Genomic DNA, 27,098 nt, shown 5'->3' with positions numbered 1-27,098 from the left:
CCAGAGACAGATATACTAGCCCAGGTGGATTATTACTGAAATATTATGTCATCATTTCTTTCAAAATATACTGTTTAAACATTCTAACGTTAGCTTTGTTAATCACCTCATTACCTCACATGGATAAACAATTCCTGTTGGAGTTCCTAACACATTTCCTGTTATTGACAAATTTTAAAACCTACCTGGAAAAATGGTGAGAAAACTGACGGGAGGTTTATTGGTATCAATAGTTATCTTGTGGTTTGCTGCTTTTGAAGGTTGGGCTGGAGAGCAAACTAGCCGCAAAGGCAGCCTGAAGTTACACTGTGCAACTTTCGGTATTCCTAAAATGACAGAACACAGATTCATCTTTCATATCCACATTTTGAATACAAGATACTTCATACTGCTGTCCTCTAAGAGGTGTAACAAGATATTTTTAATGTGATTAAGGAATGTGTTAAAACAAAACCTATGTAAAATTCTCAATTTTTGTTAAATTTTCACCTAAAATACCTTTAAATTTGAATACTTTAAATTATCTTTTCAAGTGAACATTTTCAATTGAATGGGAAAGCCAAATCCACTGCATACCTGTATTTATACCAATTAATATGCAATGAAAATTAACATTTTATTTAGCGTTCTATACAAACAATTCTACTTTAACATAGACAACAACTGTGTGATTACTTTTGATGCTTTGAACACAAAATTAAAGCATGTACATTTTCATCAAGAATATCACAAACTAAATCCTTTTTAAGAACATATTTACTCTTTTTTTTATACTCTTAAATAATGTCTATGCAACCTTTATATCATCTGTCAGAGGTCTGCAGCTTAGAAAAAAAATATATCTAATAGAGATTATTACCCAAAGGTATATTAAATTCTATCTTTCAACTCATTGCATCATAATAAACCAGAACTGTATAACAAACCAGTTACTGCCTTTGGTACTGGGGTCTAATATCATCTGCAATTTTATCAGAACAGTGCAAGAGAAAAGAGAATGTTTTAACACTAACATTTAGGAAACGCTTTCATCAGAATTTATCAAAAATTTCCTCAAACATAAACATTGTTTAAAATTGCTGGCATGTCAGAAATTGCCTGGTATGTTCTATGTGAAAGGTAAAATTGCTAGTCACTGCAGAATATGGAGTTCTTGGTCTTCTGGGCAGCCAGATTATGGGAGTTTTGAGGAGGATTTTTTGATGAAGCAGCTGACAGGGAAACCTTGTTTTGTTTGGGTACAGACTTCATTATAGGCACCAACACTCATCTTATTGAGAATAGCATTAATGTCATAGCAACAATCACTCATTCTCTCCCAAATAACCCATGAATCTCAAACATTAATCCCAACACTCATCTCAGCAGAATTTAACAAACTAGATTTTTAGAGAGACTACAGTTACTGTCATGGATTACATAGAGGCAGAAAACCTCTGTGTAGCTATCAGTCTCATGAATTATCAGTCATGTAAGCTTAGCAGGTTAGTATCAAAATAGAGTTCAAGCATTTATTAGTCATCCAAGCAATACTTTTTGCTAACATTTTTATTTGTTTGCTGCTTCATGGATCTCTTGCAATGAAGAATTATTTCTAAGACTCATCTCATGGGAAAAATGTACTAGCGGCTCAGATTCATGCCTCTGTTTGTCAATTCATTAGCTCTTTTGGCTGGTTGATAATGCCTCCAAGTAACTATTCTGCAGCAGCTTGTAAAAAACAATATCAGTGTAAAAGGAGCAGAAAGCTTAAGACAAATCCTCAAAAACAGGATATCCCTGGGTTCCAAGGAAAATTCCTAAAAAAATACTTCCCAATAAGCCCGTGACCTTTCAGAATGATTCATTCAACTGTATCTTCATCATCTGATGGGAAAATTAAAATCTTTTCTTGATCTCAACATAAAAAAAACATCTTATTATTGAACTTTGATATGGAGACTTATCAACAGGAAAAAATCAGTGACAAAACTAGCCAAAAAGGTTTTGAAATATTTTTATATTTAAAACGAGATGGTTTTCTTCTTGTTTCAAGTCAGCTTTTCCTAGATAGTCCGCTCTCAGTTTGCCTCATCTTAAACACAATTTTTCAATAATTCAGAAAAAAGTCAAATCAAAACTAAATCAAATAGAATCTGGCTTTGGGACGGGAAAGGAGGACACTGGGGAGATTTCCAGTTGTTGAGTCCAAAACAAGTATATATAAGAAAACCAAACTAAAAAGCTCCAACAAAAATTATCACTACAGTGAAAAACTCATGCTGGGAAATGCTTTCAGAGTATTTCAGAATTTTAAATGGTAGCAATGAAACACAAAGCAGTAGCAAAGTGTGGAAGCCAGAACTTCCTCAGTCCTCAATCCTTATGTCTAGTAATATATCTCACTTCATCTAGAGTTGTGACACATTGCACGATATACAATTTTAGCACTGTAATAAAGAAAAAAAATGTGAAAAAAAATCAGATTCTCTTCTCATCTGAAACACAACAGAAGTTTTTTAACATCATCTCATAAATTACTACTATTTAAAGGCATACTGTGCATTTACCTGGTAAAAGTAATAAAATGGTTACATGCATCGTCATTATGATTTCACTTCCAAATTACTCATGCATTCATGTTAATTATATTTGAAACATAACATTGATGTACATGATAAATAACAGTAAAGCTCAGATCTCTAGTTTAGGATGTTAAATATTCAGCGAATTTATGCTTTTTCTGGTACTGATGACCCTGAATTTAACTAGTCCAATGCACCTCACAGTAACCCAAATAGTTTCCAAAAAAAAGTTTCCAGTCCTGTTTTGTCTTTTAATTGTATCTTTTGCAAGTATCATGTCTACCACAATCACAGCTAAGTTTTGTACTCCTGGTATTCTTGGGTGGAAAGCAGCCTTTTAGCCTTGAATAAGATGTTTCCATTCGTAATTGGAATGAAGAGATGTTAAGTGACATCATTCTCAGACCTACTCAGTCCAAACAACATAGCATTAGCTACAAATCCTTACTAGCTGTTTTAAGTTGCATCAAAAAAGCTATAATTTAGCTGCCTAAGCTCTTGCTGAAATTTGAAAAAAAAAATAGCTAAAAATATGGTAAAGAACATACAATTGTGTTTTCCATTTCCAATCTCAATGCCGAAGGCACTTAATACTTTGCAAAATTCCTATGTTACATACAAGAGAGTGCAACATACTTCACCAAGAAATGTCTTTACTACTTTCTGTTTTCCCCATGGGTAATTGTCATCTTATGTCTAAGCCTCATTTACTTACAATTTTCTCAAATATTCACACCTTCATAGCATCAATAAGAACTTAAAGAAATAATAGGTAAAATAACGGCTCCCTTCCAAATCTGCTTTATTCAGCATATGCTATCACTCATGAAACCATTCAAAATTCCCATTTTTTCCATCACTCACCTTCAGGATTGAGCTCTACCGTATAACCAGCAACGGGACAAAAGGAAAAAAAAAGAAAGAATACATAAGATGCCAGTCAAATAAAAAATAAAAAGGAAATATAGTAAGAGTTTTTAAAGAACTTAAGCCACATTTGTGAAGTAGAAAATACATAAAGACATAATACTAGCCAAAAAACAGACAGGAGACCACATTCATCAACAGTGCAATCCCATCCAACTGAGTGACTCATTAACCTTCAGCTGTTTGAATCCCACAAGATACCCATATTTGTGGCCAAATCAGTGTATCTTAAAAAACAAAAGAGGAAAAAGTCTCTATTCAGATAAAATGAAGCCACAAAGGCACTTAATTCTTGTTTACCAGTATATTACACTTAAGGATTTGATTGCCTTGTACAAATAACACTAGTATTTGTATGTAACTGAATAGAATTATCCCAGCTTAATAACTTAAATGAATATCCAAAAATTTACCAAGATCTTAATTATGCTCCTTTATTTAGAAGTCTTCCAAATTCTACCATTAAACCTAAGTTTTTAAAATTTCTTCTGCAGTTCCCTAATTCTGTTAGATGTTATGTCCTCTGGGGATTTTTTTTAACTGCATATATAACAATCAAACATACTTAAGATAGAAGATTTCTTTACTTCCCTAACCAAAAGGTTTGCAAAATCCAACCTAATACCTAAAACAAAAGCATAAGTGTAACAAGTATCACCTGAAAGAAATACGTTAATTTGCCAGTGAGAAATACCCGTGGATAGTCTGGTCTTGACAAGCAAAATCACAGAAGCAAGACCAGCAAAACAAAAAGCAGGCTTTCAAAGTCAGAGGATCCAAGATACTCAAAAAGTCTACTACCTATACAGTTGTACCACAAAACCTGTCTAAAGGCACATCGCTAGATTGGACACGTATGAAGGTACAGCAGCTCATTCACAAGGCATAAGCAGCCAGAGTCACAACACAGAGGGACTGAAGTTGTACAAGCTGTTTATGCCAGCTCTCAAGAAAAAGGGAGGAGCATCCTTTTCTCTCCACCCTCTGCACATACCTGCAAGCCTTGTCTAAAGGGGGTAAGATGAAGTTCTTTAAAAACATGTTCAGTTTTGTCTAGAAATATACATTTCAATCATCACACACAGCCTAGACTATCATCATAAACACAATGCTTCAAGTGAGAAGTGATGTGAACCAAATGCTTAAATAGAAGTGTATACATAGGATAAGGTACTCAAGACCACCGCCCTTCGCAGAAGCCCTAACTCCACATGCTTTTCTTTGATGCCAGTCTACTCCATGTCACTCTTCTTTTTGTGCTGGCACAGTTCTGTGTTTGCACAGTGAACCAAATCATCAACTCTGGCTGAGAAATAACTGTTGATTGTGTGAGCACAACAGGGGAGGAGGTGCAGGAGCAAAGCCAAGCAGTGAGAAGTGAAGAACAGACAGCTTAAACTTGTTTATGCTGCATTTAACTTAACGTAGAAGCCCTGCCTAAATACAGTTTCTCAGTAGCCTGACACAGTCACAAGGCTGTGTGTAGAAAACTAAGCTAATCAGTCTCCAGTTATGGATAGCAGGGTAAATTTACATATTCTGTCACCAGGGTCATTAGGGCATTATATAACAGAACAACTTAGTTTCTATTCCTGTGGGTTACTTTATTTGTTTAGAATGAATATGTTCAACTGTGAAAAGGAAAGTGAGGAATAATCCCTCCCGATGCTTATTCAAATCTCTTCCTCTGTGGGAAGGTAGTTACTGTCACATTTGTTGGCAGCCCAGAAGGCTGAATAGTTATAAACATGTAATTAACATGTGGACCCTTAAAGAGTAGAACAGAGGCAAACCGATAGGACAGGGTGGGAAAGCTTGTACAGCTGTTTCCCAAGCTATAAGCACATGATTTTACCTCTATAAGACAAATTACATAACGACACTACATAAAATATTAACTAAAATTGGAATCTAGACTCTGATACACATTATTTCTTTAATTAGTACTGCCTTCAATATATTTCAAAAGAACATTTGGAAGACATGTGAGGAAAAAGACAAAAAAAGGCAGTTTAATTTGAAATCTCCAGCAGCTTACCTGTTGGTATATTATATGAAACCACACAATTTCCTTCTAGTTCTGATGGAGAACAATTCCCCTTCAAAAAGACAGACAGGACGACGGTTTCAGATGAATCTGGGTCTAAAAACAATCCAAAATTAAATCAAGCAATAAGAGCATCCAAATGAAAGCAACACACTTTCTAGCACTTTGGGAAATGTTCTACTAAATTATGATAGTTGTTTCCATGAGTTCACCTTTATCAAACCACTGGATATGCTTTTTTTAAAATCCATAATTTAAAATCCAAATAAAAGGCAAACTAGTCTCTCCAACTTGGAACTATGCTGAAGCATAACCAATAAAACAATTCAGGACACTGAACACAGAGAATATCAAACCAAATGCAGTTTTATATGGTGATTTTAATATTTTACAAAGCCATCAGCCCTTTGCTCCTGTCACACGTTGCAAAAACATACAAACTATCCTTTCAGATGAGATCAGCGGTCAATAAAAGCCCTGTTTCAATAGTGACCATTACTGCACACTTCAGAACAGGAATGGTCTACAGTCCCAACTGAGGCAGCAGGACACACACCTCTGCTCTTCAGCTCCACTTAGTCTTCAAGGCAATCCCACCTGCAGTCTTATCAACAGAGCTGGAAAAAGGCTAGAATCACCAAATAGTTGATGCTAAATTGGGAGCATACACTAGACTGTCCACAGGTAAACAAACCTCTGTCTCTGGTTTTATCTCAGCAGTGCCATTTCTACGTAAACAGAATTGCCAGCAAAACAAAATGCCCCAGCAAAAGTACCACACAATAACTGATTTTTTTCTCTCCATCATGCAGCTGCCACCCTGCCTCTCCTCACCTGCCACGCATTATACCGTAATCAAGGAAGCAACTGCATTCCTTTCTACTTACTTTTCCTCCACCAAGCATTATCTAGAAGCTGCAGAGTGCAGGCAAGGCAAATTTGTAATTGCTTTAACTGCAGTATATCTGCAACAATGCACTCGATAGAGGCTGGACTATACCTTTCAAACATACTCAGAAAAAGTAATATGATACAATAGCTGTAATGGTACTATAATAATTTACCTAAATCATCAAAGACGAACTGGTCACAGGTCACTGCTAATGGAGCTTGTACACACGCTGCCAGGTTTGGTTTCTGGGCAGTCACTCTGCTCTGTATTGTTATCTAAATCAAGTGACATACATAAGTATTTAGAGGAAGCAACAAATTAATCTCTGTATAGCAGAAAACAAACATAACTAGCAAAACGATATGAAAAACCTGCAAAGAGCAATTCAGCAATATTTAAGAACTTCAAATTTCAACTTCAAAACCAGTATTTTCCTTTTGGAAACACAGTAACTTGAAAGGCTCCAAAAAACTGAGGGGATTTCTCATGTTCTTTGTAATTTTAACCCAAGACAAACTAATGCTAAAAAGTGTTAATTAAAATGTTAATATTTTACAAGTGTCGTGCATTTGTTCTAATGTAAATGAAACTAAAATGTTGCCTCTTTTAGGTGATTAAAGTAAAAAACCAAAACTAATAAAAAGGCGGCTAACCAAAGGAATTATTTCCTTTAATTGCAAAGAGCAATGCGTCGTCTCCTGCATAACTTCAGAGTCAAGTTCTATTTGGTTTTTTTACTGCAAACTAATTCTAAAATTCAATATACAGGATACCCAGCATAACTACAACTCTAGATTATGAGATCTGATCTAACCATAAACCTGGAGTTGTCACTAGTTGCTTCTATTATAGACAGTTATTTCTCTGCAAAACCAATGGATATCAAAAGACCTTCCTTAACTCAGATCTAAAATGAAAGTATAGTGGTGACAGACATCTGAATGTGGTCTGTATACTCATATCTAGTAACTTTTGTCAGTATTTAATTTCATTAAAACTTTTCCGACAGGCTTGTCTTTGCTGTAAAATTAAATTTAAAATTTAAGTTTTTAGTATAAAAATAAGCATCACAAATTCAGGAAGTTTTTTTTAGAGCACAGTGCATTGCCAGCAGATTTTTCGGGTACAACAGCCACCACTACAATGGACAAATAATATTCATCAGCAATATTACCCTACGTTGCAGAAAACATGCAAGGTATACCTATACATTGGTTGCAGCTGTGCAATTCAAGAAAATATTTAATTTTAAAATTTATCAAAATTGCTCTCAACCTGTCAAATTCAATGGTTAAGTTCAAATTAGTCTGACAGGAGTCATAACATGCAACCACAATATACAATTATTTCTTACTTTCCTAAGAACGGACGCTTATAACTTTGTAAATATTAAAGAGTTGAATCACTTAATTAAAAGGACTTTTCCATCAACTGCAGTTAATTAGAATGGAGATATATGAAGACCAATTAAATGGACTTATCACAGGAAAAAACAGAACGCATAACTCCTACATTTACTATTTTTGTTTCATTAAGAGGTATAAGATGCATAAACAAGAAAACAGAATAGAGAATTATAAAGTCTCGCCATTAGAAAGGTTATCAAACATATAAACACATCCATGCTCATTTTCAATAGTGTTTGCCATTGGCCTTACAATAGTAATAATGAGCAGATGCTGGAGAACAATGGGAGTTACCCGTGTTCTCAATACTGAAATCATAACCGCTCTCCAAAATTGAATTTAGCAATGATAAACACAATACTTTCTTCTTTAATAACTTGCTTATGCAATATATTGTCTCAACTGTAAACTAAAAGTTGATAAATTCAAACCTTTCTGGAAGTAATTTAAATTTACATTACATATTTCAAGGTACCCTTATATTCACAAACAGCCTGATTTAAAGTCCAGCGCGATTCATCTGAACTTCTGTGAGCAGAACTGTCATAGACTATCTGCATTAGCATTTATCCTGTATCATTTTAGCATATAAAAATGCAGAGAAAGATATTGGACCAAGTACAGCTAAACCACAATAGAGGAAGGGAATTTCGTTCAATATATAGTCCAGTTACCCTACAAACTTTTCACTCAAGACAGAGGGAGAACTTGCAAGGTTCTCAAAAATAAGGCTCTGTTGATATTCCTAGAAGATGCTCTCAAACTCAGAAATAAAAATCATGATCCTTTTTAGGCAATACTGAGGAAAAACTACACTTGCACACATATGCATACACACACACACACATACTTTCTTTAGAATCTACTACAGGCAGCAGCTCTCAAGGAGGACTGCAATGATGTTAACTTTCAAATTAGATTTTCCTAGCATTTTTTTTCTCTACCGAAAGCTATGAAAGTCTTTTTACAAAAGAAAGTCTATTTTTCTTTATTGACAACTAAAAAGGCAGCTGAAGATAAAAACTTCACATTTCGAGTAACCAAACATTTATTCCCTTTGAAAAGTGTTGGAAAAATTATTCTTATACCTTCAAAAACAATTTCATTCCATCTGAATAATGTTTTTGTGTCTGCTTCTTAATAAGCCTATCAAAAATAAAACTCCAGTCACTTTCTGCCTTCAGCAGAAGGCTTGTTAGAATGACACCTTGTCATACTACAGAGAAGAATTACACATATATTGCATTTCAAATTTTACTCATTTTCATGATCTAAGTGAAACACACAGAAAGTGACAGGTTTATTAAAATTTGCCACCTCTATTTGAATGGTACTGTTTGAGTTAGGCACAGTACCTTTACTGTGACTGATGGTACGGCCTCTGCTTTTACCTCACTGTCAATGGCTTGCTGTGAAGAAAAAGACGAAAACAGAGTAAATTCAATATTACACATGAATGAGCGAACACAATGAATGCAATATTACTTTCCTACCATCAACTTGGTAAACAGGGAATTAACGGTAAAGGATTATCATTCCTGTGACAGATTAAAATACACAAAATACATTTCTGAGCTCCTTCTGAAAATGTAAAGCCTCTGTTTGAAATTGCCTGCAAAAGGGATAGCAAAAGGTCATGAATGTTGTGTATATAAGAAACTAATACACTTTGATGTATATATGAATATTTGATACTGTTTTGTTTGGCACAGTACTTTCCACCGTATATTTATTTAAATTCTGGAAATACCTCCTGTTATTCAGTAGGGAAAGGTGACTTCCAATCTGCCAATATATTATATACACACCATAGTGTGTATTATAGTTTCTTATAATCAGAAACATATTTTGAACTTCAAAAGAAAATTATAGCTGGCATCTTGCTACTCCTGCTAATTTATATTGCAATAGGCAATTCCATCTAATTCAAAATTCATCTTGAACTTACAGTCTATTTTAATATCTTATTTTATGCTTACATTTCATTTTGCAACATGTCAGTCCCTACAGTTTAAGAAAATGCTCCTGTGTGTTTAAATTATTTTGTTTTAAAGGAAGTTGGTAGGTTCTCTGGGTTCTAGAAATAGGACCTTCATTTGTACATTGTGTATATTTTTCAGTTAAAAAAACACAGCTACTTTCATACTGGCTTGTTACGCTCACTGTCTCTGGTGACCAGTGACCCTGAAGCAATAGCAGAGGTGAAAAAGATTGAGCCTTACCATATTCAGCTTTCAGAAATCAGCTGGACTTCCTGGATCAGAGGTCATACACAGGGGGTGGTGTTAAATAATCAGCATGGCCCTCCACTTGCTTATCTTATCCATTTTGATACATCTATATACATCTATATCCTCTTTGCCTTTACCACACACATTGCAATTTAAATCTTTCCACAAGTGCAGAATTAGCATCTGCAAGTCTGTAGTTTCCAAGATCACTGCAGAAGCCCTAAAATTGTTCCCAATTGCTGCATCAATCCTTCCCCATGAAGTATCTTATCAGATTTTTCCTTTCTAGATGGCTACTGAAGGAATCCCCAGGAAAGTCTACCTCACAGGGAACTAAGGCATACGGACAGCCTTGGGAAACAGAGATTCAAGGCTGTGGTTCAATTGATATATTGAGTTACTTATCTGTGAATCAGACTGTGCATCTGGAAGGTTGAGGGAATGAGCACAGCAGCATTAGAGCATTCTACAGACCCAACAGTTCTAAGTGTTGTGAGCAGATTATTGCAGCTAGCCAAGGCCATGTCACACTGTCCTTTTTTCCACAGACAAATGCTAGAACACTAGCACACACTATAAAGAGGTCCCTTTATCAAAGAATAATACAGGTAACAGTAGTAATAACAACAGAGTTTAAATAAATGTATCAAATATACAAATAAAAGTATTAAAAAGGAGCTCCTTGGGTATTTTTTTTTTAACAGTAAGTAGCCCTGAAAATCAACTTTGCAGAAATTAGTGGCAAGAAATGACTAAATTACAGATGTTCTACTGCAATGAGTATGTTATACAATGTTAAAGTGAAAAGTTTTAAGAGACAATATAAGCTCTTCTGAATCTTAATTTGAATTAATTTTTATAAACTACATATGTATACAAGATAAATAAACTAATTAGGCTGCTACACCAGAGAATATTGAATGATGCCTTGCCAGAGAAAGATTACTTCTTACAAAGCATCTTTGAGAGGTTCATGTACCCTATCTTTAAAAGATCCACAAGGTGACACTTCTGCTGTTCCCCCCCACACTATTAACTGCTCACCATTACAAATTCTAAAGATCCCCAAGACAGAAGATACTAAATAATTTAATAATTCTAGCTAAAATCATTAACAGAAGTATGCTTTAATTGATGAAAAACTGGGGGCTATGCATAAGCTCAGTCACACTAATATAAATATGTAATAACCACTATCCATGATCAACAATTATTTACTCATGTATGAAACCAATGTTTTCAGAGTAGTTTCCTTTTTATACAGGTACATACAGATTCTGCATCCAAATCGGGCGAAACCTCTGCTGTGACAATTAGATCTCTGTGTTTTTCAGATTTGGACAAAATATCTGAAAGAAAAAGAGAAAGTAAATCAGCTATCCTTTAACAAACATGCAGCTACATTTCTAAAAATAATACAATTTCAACAGCATGAAGTTTCAGACTTACATCATTACACCTACTAGTGTAAAGGAAAAAAAGTAACAATGCATATGATTTTTGAACAAAGAAACTTCCCAATTTTATAAGATTTCTACAGACAACCTAAACCTGGATCACATTCTGGATATCTGATTGATGTACAAAAAAGGATTTAGATGCATTCTATAACAAGATTTTATACCTACTATCTATGATCTTCAGAGACTGTAAGGAATTTTTAAACCTTTATCCTCACATGCATATCCTAATACAACTCTAATAAACAACTATCTCCAAAATACACACCACACATCTCACTGCACTTTCATCTAAAGAATCTGATAATGAGTATGTCAGACACAGAAAGATTCTGTTCATAATAGTGTGAAATTAAAATAGATTTTAGAAATTTCACAGCATTAAGAAGGTATAGGAAAGTTTTATGTACAGAACATCATGTGGGGCTTGGTTACAATATATCACCTGACGATTTCCAGGACTGTCAACATACAAGGCAAAGAATGCCATAAACTCATGTATATCCATGATATAAAACCTTATGCAGATTCACACATATAAAGACGTTGTAAGGATTAAAAGCCAGGCACTTAAATACCATGAAGAATTAAGTTACATAATCTTCTCTTAAGAGTCCAGAATTCCAACTCTAAGATATTTGCATTTTTCTGAAAAGCATTTTTATTCCTTAGTTCTAACTGTATTGGAAAAAGAAAAACCCAAACAGGAAATGTATAGTTCCTAAAGTAACAAACAGTAAAGACTTAATGTAAAGGGGAAATTAACATATTAATTGAATAATTGAGAGCATGAGCACATTAGGAAAGCTGCAAGAATTTTATTACACATAGGGTTCTGAAAATTACCCAGAACTAGTAGGCAGCACATTATCTCTTTCTAAAAAGAGGGTCAAGGGAAAAGATTATGATGAAGACAGAAAATATGTTTTAATTTTCTTGTGTTCAGAGAAAAATGCCTCCCTTTAGTACAAGGAAAAAAAGCAAAACGAAAACACGTTCCTCCAATAGACCTACCAAAGAAGCCTAGGCCTGTTTCATACTGCCTCAACTGCACACAACTGTTCCTGCCAATCACACATAGCTCAGGACAATCCATTCCACTTGCACAGATAAGAAAATATCTTCCTTTTCTATCCCTTCTTAACCATTTTTCTTTAGGTTGCTTCTTCCAGCAAACTATGAAGTTCGGTTATGTCATACAGTCATTTTTCTATTAGAAATAGGACAGAGATCACAACCAAAGTTTACATATAAGTATCAGCTTTTTGTTACTATTAAACTGAGCCAAAACACCTATGTTTAATCACTTATGTCATCCAGGCTGATGCGAGTAACATTAGATTTAAGTTAGTATGACAGTTAAGATTTTAAAATATTTCATCAGTTTATAATTTAAATCCTTATTCTTCAAATGTATAAAGCAGCTGAAGTTCAACAGTTTAATGGTCAGCACTGGACAGAAAAACATGACATTTATGGAAATAACTACTCTAGGATATTTTTTTTTTATATGATGACCTAATTCTAAATACCTTCCATGTTTGGAAGTCAAAATGAAACAAAGAAAAATTATTTCCATATAAGGGTATATATTTTCAAAACACCACAAGCTCTTACTGCACAAATGGTGAATCCAAAAGACAAAAAAGTCAATGGCTCGTTTTAAAGATCGTGCTTAGGAGTAACTTAACAGTGACCAGTGTTCAAGACTGTTTGGTATTCAACCAGGCACGATTAGCAGGTATTTTAAGACTAGCTGATGTTCTAAGAATAAAGCCAAAATGAAACGACGTCAAAACATCTGAAGCTGAAAGGCATTCTTCATAAGTAAATGTTTCTTGTAAAAAAAGATTTTCTCACAAGTTTTACAACCAGTTAGAGCCAAACACAACATCATTAGAGCATCTTTCCACAGCAAAAACAGCATTCAAAAACACTCATCTGAAAACACCACTGTAACACCTTAGATCAGATTAGAAAGACTGAGGAAGAAAAAAAACGAAGAGGAAGAGAGAATGGGGAAAACAGCAACAATTTTCACAGTAAACTTGTTAATCATAAAATGACACTTATTAGAAAAGTTATAAAGGACAGCTATGTTTCCTTTCTCTCTTTATAGATCTTCCACACTATGTTAAAATCAACAAACAAAAGCTGATTCACTTCAAATGGTTTTATTCCTTTCATCATGCTTTTCTTTCCTTTGGCTATGATAGCTGGACAAAGAAGGGCTGTGGTAAAAATCAATGGAATTTATCCACGTTTACATGCTTAAATAACAAATTACGGGATTTATAAAACTAAAAAACTGATATTAGTCTATAACAATAATGGACAAAGTTATATACAATTACGAAAAGGAAATCTTTGTGCTGTAGAATCAAGCTCACGACTGCAGATAAATTATTTCTTATTTCTAGGGATTTCAACTGTGAGCTTTTTCGCTCCCTTTTTCACACAGAAAGCCACAACTATTTCTTTAATGCATTTTAAGAACATGCTAACTATCACCAGGAAAAGATTTTAATTGGTTCTTTCTACTGGTCCAAGATTTTTCCATAGTTTCCCGTAAAATCACATGCTTCCAATTCCCTGTGCAAGTCAGCTACACTGTTTAAAAACTCAGTTATGAAAACAGACTTTGAAGGATCTCTGTAGAAATTATGTGCCCTTACTTAACAAAATCAATGCCAGTTATTAGCAATGTATGTAAGTTACAGAGCTTATCATGATCAGTTATTGGTGTTTTGGTGTCTCTCACTATGTTCTTCAAATACTATTGCATTTGAAAGAAGTTAAAGCAACAGAAAAGTTGTTTTAACAAAAGTCATTCTTTGTTAATTGCATGACTTAAGAAGCCATTTTTAATAATAAAACAGAATTTGGCAATACTTTTGCGCTCTCTGAAACCTAAGTATATCAGACTGTTGCTGTGAAATTCCTTAAGTTTTTTTGCCTTTGAATAGTACATGCACTGTCAGAGGTTTTTTTCTGAATCCTTGCACTAATGAAAGTTATCTGCAACCTGACATAAACACCTTGGAAAGTTACAACAGGCATTAAAACAATACAAACAAAAAACTCCGTATCCAAGGGCCTTACCGTCTAGGATTTTGTTTGTACATTTTTTTATTAAACCCTAGACTTTATTAAATATTACCTTTCCTACAGAAATGTAATTATGGTTAAAGTATAAAAATAAAATTCTTTTAAAGTGCTAGAAGGAAAGTCAAGTGGTTAAAAGTACGTACAACTATAGAAAAGGGAAAAGTATACCTTGTGTTTTTGTGGCCTCCTTGATGATTTTCTGGAGCTCTTTCATTTCAGCTTCAAATTCTTCATAGTTTATTTCCCTAGAATCAACCCTAGGAGCCTGGAAGAGTGAAGGATCAGTTCCAAGGTAGGAACACTGAAGATGCCCATCGTCACTCAGAGTGACTATAACACCCTTCAAGTCTCTGCATAAAAAAAGTAAAGCTTATTAAGAAATTGGGAAAAATCACAGAAACAGTATCATTGATCTTATGCTGCTTCTACTGTTCCATCTATAAATATAATAGAACTTCCTGTTTTTAATGAGATTCTTTTTGGTAAAAGAAAACAACAATATTTATTCTTCAATTCAGATGTGTTTATAAATATTATTCCCTCTTACTGGAATCACACCTAAGAACCAATCTGCACTAGATAGATGACTAAAATATCACCCATGTATCTCCGAATCTGTATAATCAAGACAGGTAAAGGAAAGGATCACAACAAACAAGCTGAGTATACAGCACAGTTGTAACCTTTTTTATTCACAAATTGTTACTGAAGTTTTTTGAAGTATGGCTATTCAGGTTGGTATGCAGGAAGAGGAATTAGCTAAGTAGAACACCAAGCAAGGCAAGAAGAAATTAGAAGAAATCACGAATGGATGGAACATGTTAACAGCGAAGACGGCAGGAAGGCTTTGATGGCATCAGTAGCACCCCTAACCCATTCTTTGGCTGCTACCGCAGCTACTCTGCTGGCTTCAGACCCTGGCTGGCTCTTCCTGAAAGGAAGCCACACGATCCAGAAGATTCCCCTTACACCGCTCTGGATCAATACAAATTAGTGTTTTATTAGCTGCACGCTAGACTCTTTCTCCCAAGGGAACAGTACTTCATTGAACTTACTCCTACGAAAATATCACTCGTTTTGCCTATCTGATCATGCAACACGTAAATGCAAGATTTAGGAAAGCATTTAACAAATTATAAGACAACAGGGAGTACTGCCAACATTCTGCTTAACTTGAAGGTTATTCCTGAACAGAAGAGGAACTGAACAGTAAAGACGAGCATAGATGTTGACAACAGATGTTAGAAGAAAGCTAACTTTCATTTAATTTTTTAAAATACTTTAAATCAAAAGCTTGTATATATTTTCATAATCATGAGGTGACACATTCATGCCAATAATTTGCTCTTATTCCATACTTAGAATATCTTATAGCAGACACTGCCTTTGCACTAAATACAACTGCCATATAAACACAGATCAAATTTAATTCTTAGATACAGAATTTTATTTTGAGAAGAAAGCCTAATGCACTATCCCACTAATTAAACCTATGTAAAACATTTCATTTATATAAGTGTTCAAGCTGTAATTCATAAAGAATTACAAAAATTTTTTTAACTTACATACACTGATGCCTTTCAAGGGCCTCCTCTAGTACAATCCTCATTAAAAACCAGGTAGTTATATTAAAAAAAAAAAAAAAAGTAGAATTGTCTCTGGTTTCCTATGTTGTTTTGTAGCATGGCTCCAGTACACACAGATAGGAAACCTCATTCCAAAATTTTCCAAGGTAATACTAATTATGAAGGCAAACAGATGTCACAGATTAATTTTGATAATTGATAGGACAGTCCAAAATGTCTTTTTACAGAACACTAAAGCCACAATCCCAGTGATGATTTCACAACTGCAATCAAATATTCTGGAAAAACTATGCTGTAACTGAGATCATCTCAACTCTGTACAGTAATATTATAACTGCATCCAGAAATGAAGACCCCACTGGGCACTATACAAATAAGTAGTTGCTGGAGTTCAGTGTAAGCATTCTCTTTCTACAGAAAGTAATTTTTACTTAGTGAATGAAATAGATCTCCTGGTTGAACTATGAACGCATGGAAACTGGTTGGGGTGTTCGTTTGGTTTTTTTTTGGACAACAGTTACCCCCAGTTAGTCCTTTGCTGCAGGTGGAACACGCAAATCTGAAGTGCCTTCTGGAACGGAACACACATAAGGGGGCTCAAAGCACGCTGTTCCCCTTTAGCTAGTACATAAGCTCAGGTTAAACAGAAACAGTCTTCTCTTTTAGGAATACTGTTCCTATTGCCACAGAAAAGCTTCCAGTTATCACCACAATTTTTAACGTATATAAACATTAGACAAACTAAGCAAATTGTAATAGGAAGCTGTCTTTGGAAGCACCATAAGGCTGGAGATGCCAAGTCTCCCCGACAAATACTTTAAGATAAGAAAGTAGAAGATTTAACACTGATTTTCAACTTACGTATTCAGTACCTGTATTAGCAGCTGGCCTGTGAATGTGATGGCCTATTTGTGACCTGTAAGCTTGGAGCTTGCATCTGTTATTTCTGACAAATTGTATACTCTCAATCCAAAGTGAGAGGATGTGGAACTAAGCATGAGTTCTGGTTTCTCTGAGTACTTCAATATTTGTTGCCGACTACAGTTGGTTTCCTTGCTCAGACTGGTTCTGATGTTGGAATTACATGCAGAACCGCTCATCCCAGTTTTCTTATGTCCAAAAAGCTCTGTACAACACACATCTGTGTTACATTTACAGAATTCTGTATGGCATGTGGAACGAATACATTGGACTAACCCTGAGATGTGTATACGAACAACACAAGGAGACAGACTATGTGAATACTTTGACCATAAAACAGTCTTGGTAAGGTACGCAAATAACACCTACTGTATAGGACTTTGCGTACTGCCTGCCAAGTGTTTGCAAAGAACTCTGCCCTACTGGCAATGGGCACAGCAAAGTCTTTAAAAAAGGAATGTTGTTGAAGCACATGCTGCCATGCTACCAAATACACTGCCTCACACTTTCCTCTATTTACAGCAAATAATGAAGTTGCTAAAAAATAAAAATGGGACAAAAGAAACCACATCATGAGCTTTTCTTCCACAATTGGAGAAAGAAAACAGACACCTGAAAACAAGACAACTTCCAAAATTCTCCAGCAATGGCTTTGGACCATATTAAAATTTTTTTCTTGAGGCTATGAATCTGTTAAGCTAAGAAAGAAAGAAATACGAGTCAACCATCTCTGGAGGTATTTAAAAGACATGTAGATGTGGCACTCAGGGACATGGTTTAGTGGTGGACTTGGCAGTGTTGGGTTTATGGTTGACTTAAGAAAGATCTTAAAGGTCTTTCCCAACCTAAATGATTCTATCAGAACATCTGAATGTAAATCAAAAGGGCATGAAGAAACAAAGCTACACCATTAGCAATAAATTTTCGATGATATACCACTGAAGTATAATACATTTAAAAGTGGTTTGCAAATACAGTACTTCCTATGTAACTTTTAAGCTGGCAGTCATCTGCAGGTAATCAGTCTACCAAATGAAATCAACTCAAATCAACAAGGTGATTTTCCTACATAAATTAGGCTTTTCTTAACTTCTGAGTTTGCGTCAGCATTACAGAATGCACACTCAGAAACTCCATCTTAAAACAAATTCATTTCAGCCAACTTTGCTGTTAGTCATGACATTGTAAGTCTGCACTAGCTCAGAGATAAAACCGTTGGTTTAAAAAAAGCAGCATTACAAACGACACTTTTCCTTTGCTTCAGTTACTGTTATGCTAGGTCCTAAGAAGATTGTTCAACATGAAACACATACAAAAATAAAAAAGCCTTTTTCAGTAATCTTTCCGTGTTAAAGCTGTCCATAAATTTGTACATCAATAGAAACCATAAGAAAAACATGGCTAAACAGTTATAACATGATTTATAATACATTAATTTCTCTGTTGGAATGTTTGTCAGCCAGTCAAGATTGCTTTATTTTCTCAAGCTTTTATAACAGTGGTTAAAGGCAGCAGGGGGAGGGGGAGCATATTTAACAGTTTTATAGTAATTTCCCAACAGCTACTGCACTCATACAATATCCCTGCAAATACCATTACTTCATTTGGCACATTTTGCACACAATCTGGAATTTCAATTACTTGTTAAATTTCTTTTATTGTAAACTTTTTTTTTTTTTACTATATATCACACAATAGTCAAAGTAATAGCAAATCTAAGGGGACACTTTTACAGTGAGGAACTCAAAGTATGAAACAAATTATTCTGGTATCTAAAATAACTTTACAGTACAAAGCAACTCCTACACACATATGGTAATAATTTGAAAAACTATCTTTTATTGGATTCTGGGTAATAATAATGGCATATGCTTTTTGTAGGTCTTCTCTTACTAAACAAATTGCTCACAACATAATTCTTGAAGAAATTAAAATGCTTTGCATGTTTCCAGTTTGATCATTCAAACAATTGACTTGGAAGTCGAAACTGTAAGTCTGAGTTCTACTTGAATGACACAAGCTAAGCCTTGGACAACTCTTAGGAGAAGGTCTGGTTATTGACACCATTTACAGCTTTAATTATTTATATTTCTAATAGCACATAAAACTTGTACTTCAATTTCAGAAGTAGTCTAAATTGATATTACTCATACCAATCATTTTATAAAACAAGATGCTCTGCAATACTACTTTCAGTCCCTTATTGATAATGTATTATTTATGAACTATTAAATTAGGAAAGTAATTCCTGAATTGGGCTCAAGCATTTTGAATCTGATTCTCTCCTCATTTCATCATCCTCTGAAGTAATTATATGCAAGAGCATAACTACAATAGCACTTTTAGTTTACTGCTTTTGAAAAGACAAATTGTTCTAAGTTTCACTGCCATTTCAATGTCATTTTAGCTCTGTGTGATGTATTTGATAAAACGCTGAAGGAAGATCAGACTAGGAATAATAAACTATAAGGATTTTCTAACATGACTACTAGGAGTAAAAGTCAAAAGCACATTTTACTCTTATTAAACGCACACTCCAAAATCAGACCTTCAGCTGAATATTTAAAGCATACCTGGTGCAATTCAGTGCCAGCAACCACCAATTTTTAACTGGCTTTGGATATATGTGGAACACCCTCAGGCTCCTTTGAAAACCCCTTTCTCATTAAAAAAAAAAATCTTTGTTCAACTTTACATCAAAAGTAATACTTTTATGAGTAAGACTTCCCCATTCAGCTATTACACGTGAAAACAGATAATCTGTTTGCTCTGAGAAACTAAAATTCTTTTAAAGCTATTTATATTATGTTATTTAACATGCTTTGCACACTCTGCAGAGGGCATGCCAACATATAATGTAAATACGGTGTTCAATTATAATTGTTTAACAATATGTAATTATATTGAATATCATTAAGTGGTAAATAATTTGTGCTGTTGCTTTACAGAAAAGCATTTTTCATCTTTCCCATTTGTGGGTAACAAATCTAGTTAAAAAATTATGAAATATATGGAAGAGGAAGAGAGAAGTCAAACATGGTTTCATCTTGATAACCAGTGGAAAAGCAGTTAAAAAAAAAAAAAGAGAGGAGTTATGACTAGAACAACAGGTCAACACCTCACCCCTCTTACAAGCACTGAAATCCACTGAGAACGAGAGTGTTACCATTTTGAATGCCTGAAAGATTTTCCAGCCCCCAGGTCTCATACAGTATTTTCACTCTCTACTTGGGAGCGAAGACATTTTCACTAGCACCTTTACAGGGTGATACCACACAGCAAAACAGAAAACTAGTGCCTTACTGCACAACAAATTCAGACAAGTCTTTAGCTTGTGTAGTTTTCTCTTTGAAAGAGACTCTTTGCCTAAAAGGCCAAACACCATCCAGTGACCAAATAAAAAGGAGCGTCTTCCACCAATCAACAAAATGAAAAAGAGCAAGGGAAATTAGTTGGTTTTAATTTTATTGCCAAGTTAAATACAAACTTTACTCACAGAAGTTTGGGTCAGGGGTCTTTTCCACCAGACCACTACTGCCACCTGCGGGGCAGCACAACAAGGTTTGTGACTCAAGCCAAGCAGCACATCTTTCACACAGGAGAGCCCTAAAAGCTACCATATCACATTAAATGAAGCTGGGGGGTTTTTGTTTGTTTGGGGAGGTTTTTTGTTTGTTTGTTTTTAACAGAGTTACTATAATAGCTTGACAGTTTAAATGTAAGGGAATCTTAACAGGTTAACAATGCATGTAGGACACAAACGCATGCAGGACATCATCTTCTGGTTCCTTGAGGCAGGGAACACACATACTGACACAGGCAGGCTAGACATACAAATTAAGCTCATGCTACACATTACATATAAAAGTCATTTTTATCTGAGGGATTAACCAACTTAGTTTCTTGTCGTTTTAAATATAAAATCAAAACTATTTCAAAAGCAGTGAAGGTTTTATTAAAAATTAAAGTAGCTAGATAACATGCAGATTTAAATTAAAATTAGTGTTTTTCACGAAGTAGAATAAAAACAGAATATTCAGAGTGATGACACAGGCCTCCAGAAACATATGATCTTGCTTTAGGCAAAAAAATGCAAAGATCTCTAACATATATTCAAAGAAAAGTTCGTAACTTCCACGTTGGATTTCTTACTATCACAGTTCCATATCTAACACACTTAGTGGCATTATCTGAATTGAAAGTGAATGCGAGGACTGATAAGAAAACCTGATTACTTTAAATAAGAATGCAGCCTTTAAGTCAGAGCTCCAAATAACAAGAGAAATTACATTGTGATCTTATTTGTGACAGTACCAGTGTTAGCAATAAGAAAGTAATTAAGACCAAATGTGACACACCTAAAACATCTCCATGCTTCATTCCTTCTTAGAGCTACATCAAGCAGTACATATTTCTTCATTTGTACCTCCTTCACCTTAAGTCTAAAATCTGTTTCAAGGCCAGACTCCCTCACTGGCAGACAGGTATACAAAAGCTTCCAAAGGCTTAAAAGCGATACCAAAAGGTAGCAGATAAGCAGATACGGAATCATGAATATAGGATCTGGAGGGCCTCAAAAGTTTATCCATTTCACTACAGGCAAGCTGGAGAGACCCCTAGCATCTCTGCTTCCAACAACAGAGAGATGCAAGGTGCTATACTGATAAAATCTACACTCCAGTAAATTTATTGTTTTAGGTAAAGCTTATTCTTAACTGTTGGCTTCATACAAGCTAGTATTAGACAGTACACGAGGAAAATTAGACTACCCACAGACTAGAAAGAGGCTAACAAGAATAACCATGATGCGTCTTTACCACAGATTTATTTTGAAAGGACTGAATAATTACTTAACTTCAAAAACACTCAAATTAATTTCCATCTCTTCTACTCACAGTTTGACAGTGATGTGTCTGCAAGCTTCAAAATTCACCAGCATTTCAGGTAGGAAAGAGTGCGTATGCTATTACTTTTAACAATACTTCGCATTGTCCCTTCACCCTCTCTTGTAAAGAACAAAGCTGTGCTTAAAAGGCATCTCTGGCACTTTGCACTGCTAGCTGGCTCTCAACTCCGTACCTTAACATAAACATCCCACTTGCTGGTCCTCATATGAAAAAATGTCTTTCACATTAATAGCATAATAATCAAGATCTTCAAAATCCTTAGACCGTTCATAATGACTGATTTTCAAACAAGATGTCCAGCATTTCCGTGGGCAGAGCAAGTGTCACAATACACCCATAAACTCCAACCTACTGCTCAATACCCATCTCCAAGACTGTGTTCAGAACCTGATACAGTTATATTCTACTCTATCACAACATGAACAGGCACAGAGATATCAGTTAGCCAAAAACGCCCATGCTAATTGTTTAAAAGCAAGTATTTTATTTTAAATACTGTAAGAAGAGTTATAGTATATAACTTGCCTTCTTGTTCTCGATCAGTTAGAATTTCTGGTTTTAAGGCTTCCTCTAGAACCATGAGGGTTGAGGGTAAGAATATTTTAAGTGTTATTCTCGAGTAAGTTGAGACCTCTACAAAACCATATGACTATAAAGAGTAGGCTTTTTGAAAAAGCAAATAAGTGACATGCAATAAAATTAGAAGAACTGGCAGTATGGGCATGTGCTTAATATCATACAGTAAATACCATTTGAAACTAACTTGCTAGAAAGCCCAGTCATGAATCACAGTATATGCTGGACGCAGTATTTGGCACATTTACATCTCTTGCAGGATCAGAATCCTCCTAAGGTGGAAGAAATACAATCACATTTGTATTTTGTGGCTAAGCTACACACATTAAAATTACATGTTCAAAAAACCTTTAAAAAGGGCAATATTTTGTACTGCCATCTCTTGACAATCCAGTGGCAATTCAGTGATGAAAAACAAATGCAAAATTTTTTTTTCTTAAATACATCTCTTTAAAATGCAGTTATGTTTAAGTACAAAGATTCTAGAATTCTCTGCATTTAACTTCTCAGATCAGGCAATGTTCTTACAGACCACTCAAATGAAAATTTATATATATACATGTATATAACTGAACAGATCATACTGTGCGTCATAACTGGCAGTGCTTCTATTACAGTACTACTATACAGAAAAAGGAAAAATCTTTCAACAAACTATAAAGTTTGATTCCTGCAGTTTTCTTTCCATAAAACCGTGTAAGAGGTGCTAAATTTTGCTGGGTTTATATGTAAGTTTTGCCATTTTTATATGGTGATTCTTAACAGTTGTGGTAGCTGTGGTGATGTCAGTTATAGTAAGGAATAACAGATGGGCTGGAATGAAGAACAAAGTATTTTCAAGCATCTGGATAGCTAAAAAATTCAATGACAGGGGTTTTATTTTGACTCCACCCACTATTACCCTATATGTGATTGCACTTTTACACCTTATATACTTAATTCAACTACGATATTTCTTCATGGTTTTTTGCAGTTAAATTCAGTTCCTGTTGCCTTTCTACTGGAGAGCCCAGCTACACAAAGTACATTCATCTAACCACCCAATATACTATGATTCTGTGCCAGAGAACAAGTTTTAATTTCAAGTTCATATTTGGACCAGACCAATATTTTCTCACTTGCAAATTGATCACAGATTTTAATCTTCTTTTAAAAGTATTGGAAGCTAAAACTTCATAAAGCACATTTTCAACCAAGGGCTATACACCAGAAATCTGAACTCCAATCTTCTGATTCATGTACCTCATTCAAATTAAACTGATCAGTCTGTTGGGTTACATATAAGTTCAAATATGGGAATTAATCCTGTGTCAAACAAAGAATGTAAACAGTAGCTTATGTTCTCTTCTTTATGGAGACAGGTTGCTGGACACACAGAATGGTAGGGGTTGGAAGGGACCTCTGGAGATCATCTAGTCCGACCCCCCTGCCACAGCAGGGTCACCTAGAGCAGGTTGCACAGGAACGCGTCCAGGCGGGTTTTGAATGTCTCCAGAGACAGAGACTCCACCACCTCTCTGGGCAGCCTGTTCCAGTGCTCTGCCACCCTCAAAGTAAGGAAGTTCCTCCTCATGTTTAGGTGGAACTTCCTATGCTCAAGTTTGTGCCCATTACCTCTTGTCCTGTCCCCGGGCACCACTGAAAAGAGCATGGCCCCATCCTCCTGACACCCACCCTTTAAGTATTTATAAGCATTGAAAAGATCCCCCCTCAGTCGTCTTTTTTCCAGACTGAAGAGACCCAAATCCCTCAGCCTTTCTTAGTAAGGGAGATGGTCCAGTCCCCTCATCATCTTTGTAGCCCTTTGCTGTACCCTCTCCAGCAGTTCCCTGTCCTTCTTGAACCGGGGAGCCCAGAATGGACACAGTACTCCAGATGCAGCCTCACCAAGGCAGAGTAGAGGGGGAGGATGACCTCCCTGAACCTGCTGGCCACACTCTTCTTGATGCACCCCAGGATGCCATTGGCCTTCTTGGCCACAAGGGCACATTGCTGGCGCATGGGCATCCTGTTGTCCACCAGGACTCCCAGGTCTCTTTCCACAGAGCTGCTCTCCAGCAGGTCAGCCCCCAACCTGTACTGGTGCATGGGGTTATTCCTCCCCAGGTGCAGCACCCTACACTTGCCCTTGTTGAATTTCATAAGGTTCCTCCTTGCCCAGGTCTCCAACCTGTCCAGGTCTCTCTGTATGGCAGCACAGCCTTCCGGTGTGTCAGCCACCCCTCCCACTTTTGTATCATCAGCAAACTTGCTGGGGGTGCACTCTGTCCCTTCATCCAGGCCATTGATGAATATATTGAAGAGGACTGGACCCAGTACTGACCCCTGGGGAACACCACTTGTCACTGACTTCCAACTAGACTCTGTGCCCCTAATCACAACCCTCTGAGCTCTGTCTTTCAACCAGTTATCTATCCACCCTACTGTCCATTCATCAAGCCCACTCTTCCTAAGTTTCCCTATGCGGATGTTGTGTAAGACAGTGTCAAAAGCCTTGCTGAAGTCAAGGTAGGCCACATCCACTGCCCTCCCCTCATCTATCCATCCAGTCATGCCATCATAGAAGGCTATCAGATTAGTCAGACATGATTTCCCCTTGGTGAATCCATGTTGAGTACTTCTGATAGCTTTCTTTTCCTCCGCATGCCTTGAGATGATGCCCAGAACAAGCTGTTCCATCATCTTTCCAGGGATGGAGGTGAGGCTGACTGGCCTGTAGTTCCCCAGGTCCTCCTTCTTGCCCTTTCTGAAGACTGGAGCAACATTGGCTTTCCTCCAGTCCTCAGGCACCTCGCCTGTTCTCCAGGACCTTTCAAAGATGATGGAGAGCAGCCCAGCAATGACTTCCGCCAGCTCCCTCAGCACTCTTGGGTGCATCCCATCAGGACCCATGGACTTGTCAATACCTAATTGATCTCTCACTTGATTCTCCTCAACCAAGGGGAGGTCTTCCTCTGTCCAGACTTTCCCTGTTACTTTCTCCAAAGCCTGGGACTCCTGAGGGTTGGGCCAAGCAGTAAAGACAGAAGCAAAGAAGGCATCCAGTAACTCTGCCTTCTCCGCATCCTCCATCACCATAGCTCCTGTCTCATTCAACAGCTTTCAAACCAGACTTATATATAAACTTACTCAGATAGAGTGTCATGAAGTTATAAGCATGTTAACTATGTCAGGCTCAAGCTATTAGTCATATACAGAAGACAATCTTGGTTCTATAAGCCAGTGAACAACAGCCTTCAGGGACTTTATACCTCATTACACAAAGTAGTATACAAACTACATATTTCTTAGTAGTCATTCTAATATTATGAAATACTAACAATTTAGAAAATGCAAAAGGAGTATTGTATTAAGCATTTTTCTAGAAGGCAAAAACCTGATTCTCTCCATGGATGTATGCTCCAATAACTGTAAAATTCTTAATTGTTTGGTGTTGGGGTAAAGACGGGATTGTTTTTAAATGCAATAAATACAATAAATATCTCTTTCAGTATTGCGTTCCCCTTCAAAACGCAAACTGATTAGCAACCCTAAGTGCAGCAGAATGTATCACTTTGCTTATGTTTCAAGTGCACTGAAGGTGGTATATGGACAACCTCTATTGGTCAGAGTCACCAGAGCAATACTACTCAGCCTTGCAGTCAAGCTGCAGACTAATGGGAAGAGACTGGACAGGAACAGAGTACTGGAAAACAGAGTAAGCAACTAAGCCATAAAAACCACCAAACCCCTCCTTGAGCCTAGGGTTAAAGCATCAGGAATTTTTTTGCAGGCATTCATTGTTGCTTATGTGGTCTTCAAAGAGACAAGGCCAACAATATCACTGACAGTTCAAAGGTGGCACATCAAGTCAAAAAACTTTCCCACTGTGGTGGGTTTGACCTTGGCTGGACACCAGATGCCCACCAAGCTGCTCTATCACTCCTCCTCCTCAGCTGGACACAGGATAGAAAATATAACAAAAGGCTCATGGGTCAAGAGAAGTACAGGGAGATCACTCAACAGTCACAGGCAAAACACTCAACTTGGGGAAATTAATTTAATTTATTACCAATTAAATCAGAGTAGAGTAACAAGAAATAAACACAAATCTTAAAACACCTTCCCCCCACCCCTCCCTTCTTCCCGGGCTCAACTTTACTCCCAATTTCTCTACCTCCTTGCCATTGAGCAGCACAGGGGCAGTAATGGAAGTTCCAGTCCATTCATCACACATTGTGTCTTCCAATCCTTCCTCCTCAGACGCTTTCCCTGCTCCAGCGTGGGGTCCCTCCCATAGAAGACAGTGCTCCATGAACTTCTCCAATGTGGGTCCTTCCCACAGGCAGCGGTTCTTCACAAACTGCGTGGATCCTTTCCACAGGGTGCAGTGCTTCAGCTATAGAATGCTCCAGCAATAGAATGCTCCAGCATGGGTCCCCCACAACTCCTGCCAGCAAACCTGCTCCAGCATGGGCTCCTCTCTCCACAGGT

General features: G+C 36.3%; 1 protein-coding gene across 8 annotated transcripts in view; it reads right to left on the bottom strand.

Annotated features, from left to right (window-relative positions):
• Positions 1 to 27,098, bottom strand: part of BBS9 (Bardet-Biedl syndrome 9) — a 304,742-nt gene that overhangs the window by 225,697 nt on the left and 51,947 nt on the right. For 7 of the 8 annotated variants that reach the window (XM_054193653.1, XM_054193651.1, XM_054193654.1 and 4 more), the window contains 7 exons: positions 14,804 to 14,985; positions 11,340 to 11,416; positions 9,192 to 9,245; positions 6,603 to 6,705; positions 5,530 to 5,634; positions 3,429 to 3,443; positions 186 to 326 (listed from right to left, as the gene is read on the bottom strand). In XM_054193653.1, coding sequence (XP_054049628.1) covers positions 186 to 326; positions 3,429 to 3,443; positions 5,530 to 5,634; positions 6,603 to 6,705; positions 9,192 to 9,245; positions 11,340 to 11,416; positions 14,804 to 14,985 — 677 coding nt within the window. The remainder of the gene's footprint in view (positions 1 to 185; positions 327 to 3,428; positions 3,444 to 5,529; positions 5,635 to 6,602; positions 6,706 to 9,191; positions 9,246 to 11,339; positions 11,417 to 14,803; positions 14,986 to 27,098) is intronic. The other variant, XM_054193652.1, reaches the window with a different exon arrangement.

This window comes from Rissa tridactyla, chromosome 2 (assembly GCF_028500815.1).
Source record: "Rissa tridactyla isolate bRisTri1 chromosome 2, bRisTri1.patW.cur.20221130, whole genome shotgun sequence".
Classification (NCBI taxonomy): domain Eukaryota; kingdom Metazoa; phylum Chordata; class Aves; order Charadriiformes; family Laridae; genus Rissa; species Rissa tridactyla.
This window is presented reverse-complemented; position numbering and strand designations above follow the sequence as displayed.